The sequence below is a fragment of the Gekko japonicus genome, unplaced genomic scaffold (assembly GCF_001447785.1).
Source record: "Gekko japonicus isolate JY-2015 unplaced genomic scaffold, Gekko_japonicus_V1.1 scaffold2945, whole genome shotgun sequence".
Classification (NCBI taxonomy): Eukaryota; Metazoa; Chordata; class Lepidosauria; order Squamata; family Gekkonidae; genus Gekko; species Gekko japonicus.
Window position 1 is genome coordinate 42,661 of NW_015172636.1, and position 1,842 is coordinate 44,502.

At 54.6% G+C, this 1,842-nt stretch overlaps 1 protein-coding gene across 1 annotated transcript in view; it reads left to right on the plus strand.

Moving 5' to 3' along the window:
- Window positions 1-1,842, plus strand: part of BCKDHA (branched chain keto acid dehydrogenase E1, alpha polypeptide) — a 15,175-nt gene that overhangs the window by 1,535 nt on the left and 11,798 nt on the right. Inside the window, exons 3-4 of the mRNA XM_015421702.1 lie at window positions 561-647; window positions 1,145-1,253. Coding sequence (XP_015277188.1) covers window positions 561-647; window positions 1,145-1,253 — 196 coding nt within the window. The remainder of the gene's footprint in view (window positions 1-560; window positions 648-1,144; window positions 1,254-1,842) is intronic.

A 1,842-nucleotide genomic window follows, 5' to 3' on the forward strand; every position in this document is an offset into this window, starting at 1 on the left:
TTAATAGGCTAGTTCTGATAATTTCATGCCAAGTGAAAATGTCCATAGTCATATTTTATGTTCCTAAAGTAACAGAATGACTTTCAATCTGGAAAAGACAAAAGAAATGCTAATGTAGCATTTTTTTTCAATTTTTCCGAAAATTTCCGTTTCCCCCCAAAAAAAACCTGGGGGGGAAACGGGGTTTTTTTCCGAGCTTCAAAATTTCCGGAAATTTTACATCTCTAGGTGGGGGTGAATCGGGAGGAGAACTGTCCGGGGCGTGCTTCTGCCTCAGCTGTTGCTGGGGTAGCCTCTGGAATCCCAGCCCTGTCAGGTGTGGGATTTTCCGGCATTGAGAGCTCATTCCCAGCAGCACTTAGATCCTCTGCTGGGGCCGCTTGTTCGCACTCAGCGGGAGCCGCTTGCTCGTAGTCAGCAGGAGCCGGGACATAGGGCCGCTGGGAATATCCCCGGGATCCGGAGACTGGGGGACGGCGAGCGTTATTTCCAGCCCCGTTTTTGTGTATTCTGCACGCGACTCTCTTTTCCACTCTGCTCCCCTCCATCCCTTGTCACAGCTTCCCAAAGAGCAAGTGCTGAAGTTCTACAGGAGCATGACGCTGCTCAACACGATGGACCGGATCCTGTACGAGTCCCAGAGGCAGGTAAGGCCACCGGGCGACCCCTGGTTGGGGCAGGCCGGCTGAGGGCCGGGCCACTTTTACCGCACTTCAGAAAGTAAGGCGTGAACGGTTCCTTATGACGGCCGAGGGAGGTTTCTCTGCTCCAGTCTGGAGAAATTAAATGTATGACGGAGTTTGAGAAGGACTGATCAGTGGATTTAGAGCTGGTGTCCCCAATCTTGGGGGTGTGTCTTTTTTTTGTATTTTTCATGTGTGTGCGTGTGCGTGTGCGTGTGCGTGCGCACGCACGTTCACCTGCACAGCCAATCAAAACTCCAGTGGCAAATCAGAAGCCTTGCTGGGCAAAAGCCCCACCTGGCCACGCCCACTTTCTAAAAACACTTGGTGGGCACCAGGAAATGTGTCAGCACCGTGGTGCCCGCGGGCACCAGGCTGGGGAGCCCGGGTTTAGAGACAGCGAAATGCTGTTCTGGAGCCTTCCACCATGTGTGACGGTAAGTTCCGTCTTCTGTCCATAGGGCCGGATCTCCTTCTACATGACCAACTACGGGGAGGAAGGCACGCACATCGGCAGTGCAGCCGCCCTCGATGACACTGACCTGGTGTTCGGACAGTACCGGGAAGCAGGTAACCGACGGGTCCTGGCGGGATATAACGTCTGTGATCAGCTCTTTGGTTGTTTTTAGGCAGGTCGATAAAGGCTAGGATCTGGGCCACGGATAGAGTTGCCAAGTCGCGGCAGCGGATCATAGCTCTTTGGTGTTCTGGCACAGCATGGTGGGGGCAGCCACAAAAGGGCTGCTAGTTGCAGGAGGCGGAGCCAGCCACAGAATGGCCGTCACAGCTCACCTTCCGTCACACAGCAAAGATAAGAACAGAAGAGAGGCCAATGCTGAATCAGGCCAGTGGCCCGTCCAGTCCCACACTCTGGGTCACACAGTGGCCAGAAATACCAGTGCCATCAGGAGGTCCAGCAGTGGGGCCAGGACATTAGAAGCCCTCCCACTGTTGACCCCCCCAAGCACCAAGAAGACAGAGCATCACTTGCCCCAGAGCCCCTATCTATACCTTGTGGCTAATAGCCACTGATGGACCTCTGCTCCATATCTATATATCTAATAGCCAATTTGCCCCCGGAGTGCGGATCGCTAAATCAGCGCTCCGGGGGCAGCTGGGGGGCCGGGGGAGGTTTGTGCACACGTGGGCCAGTCCCCAC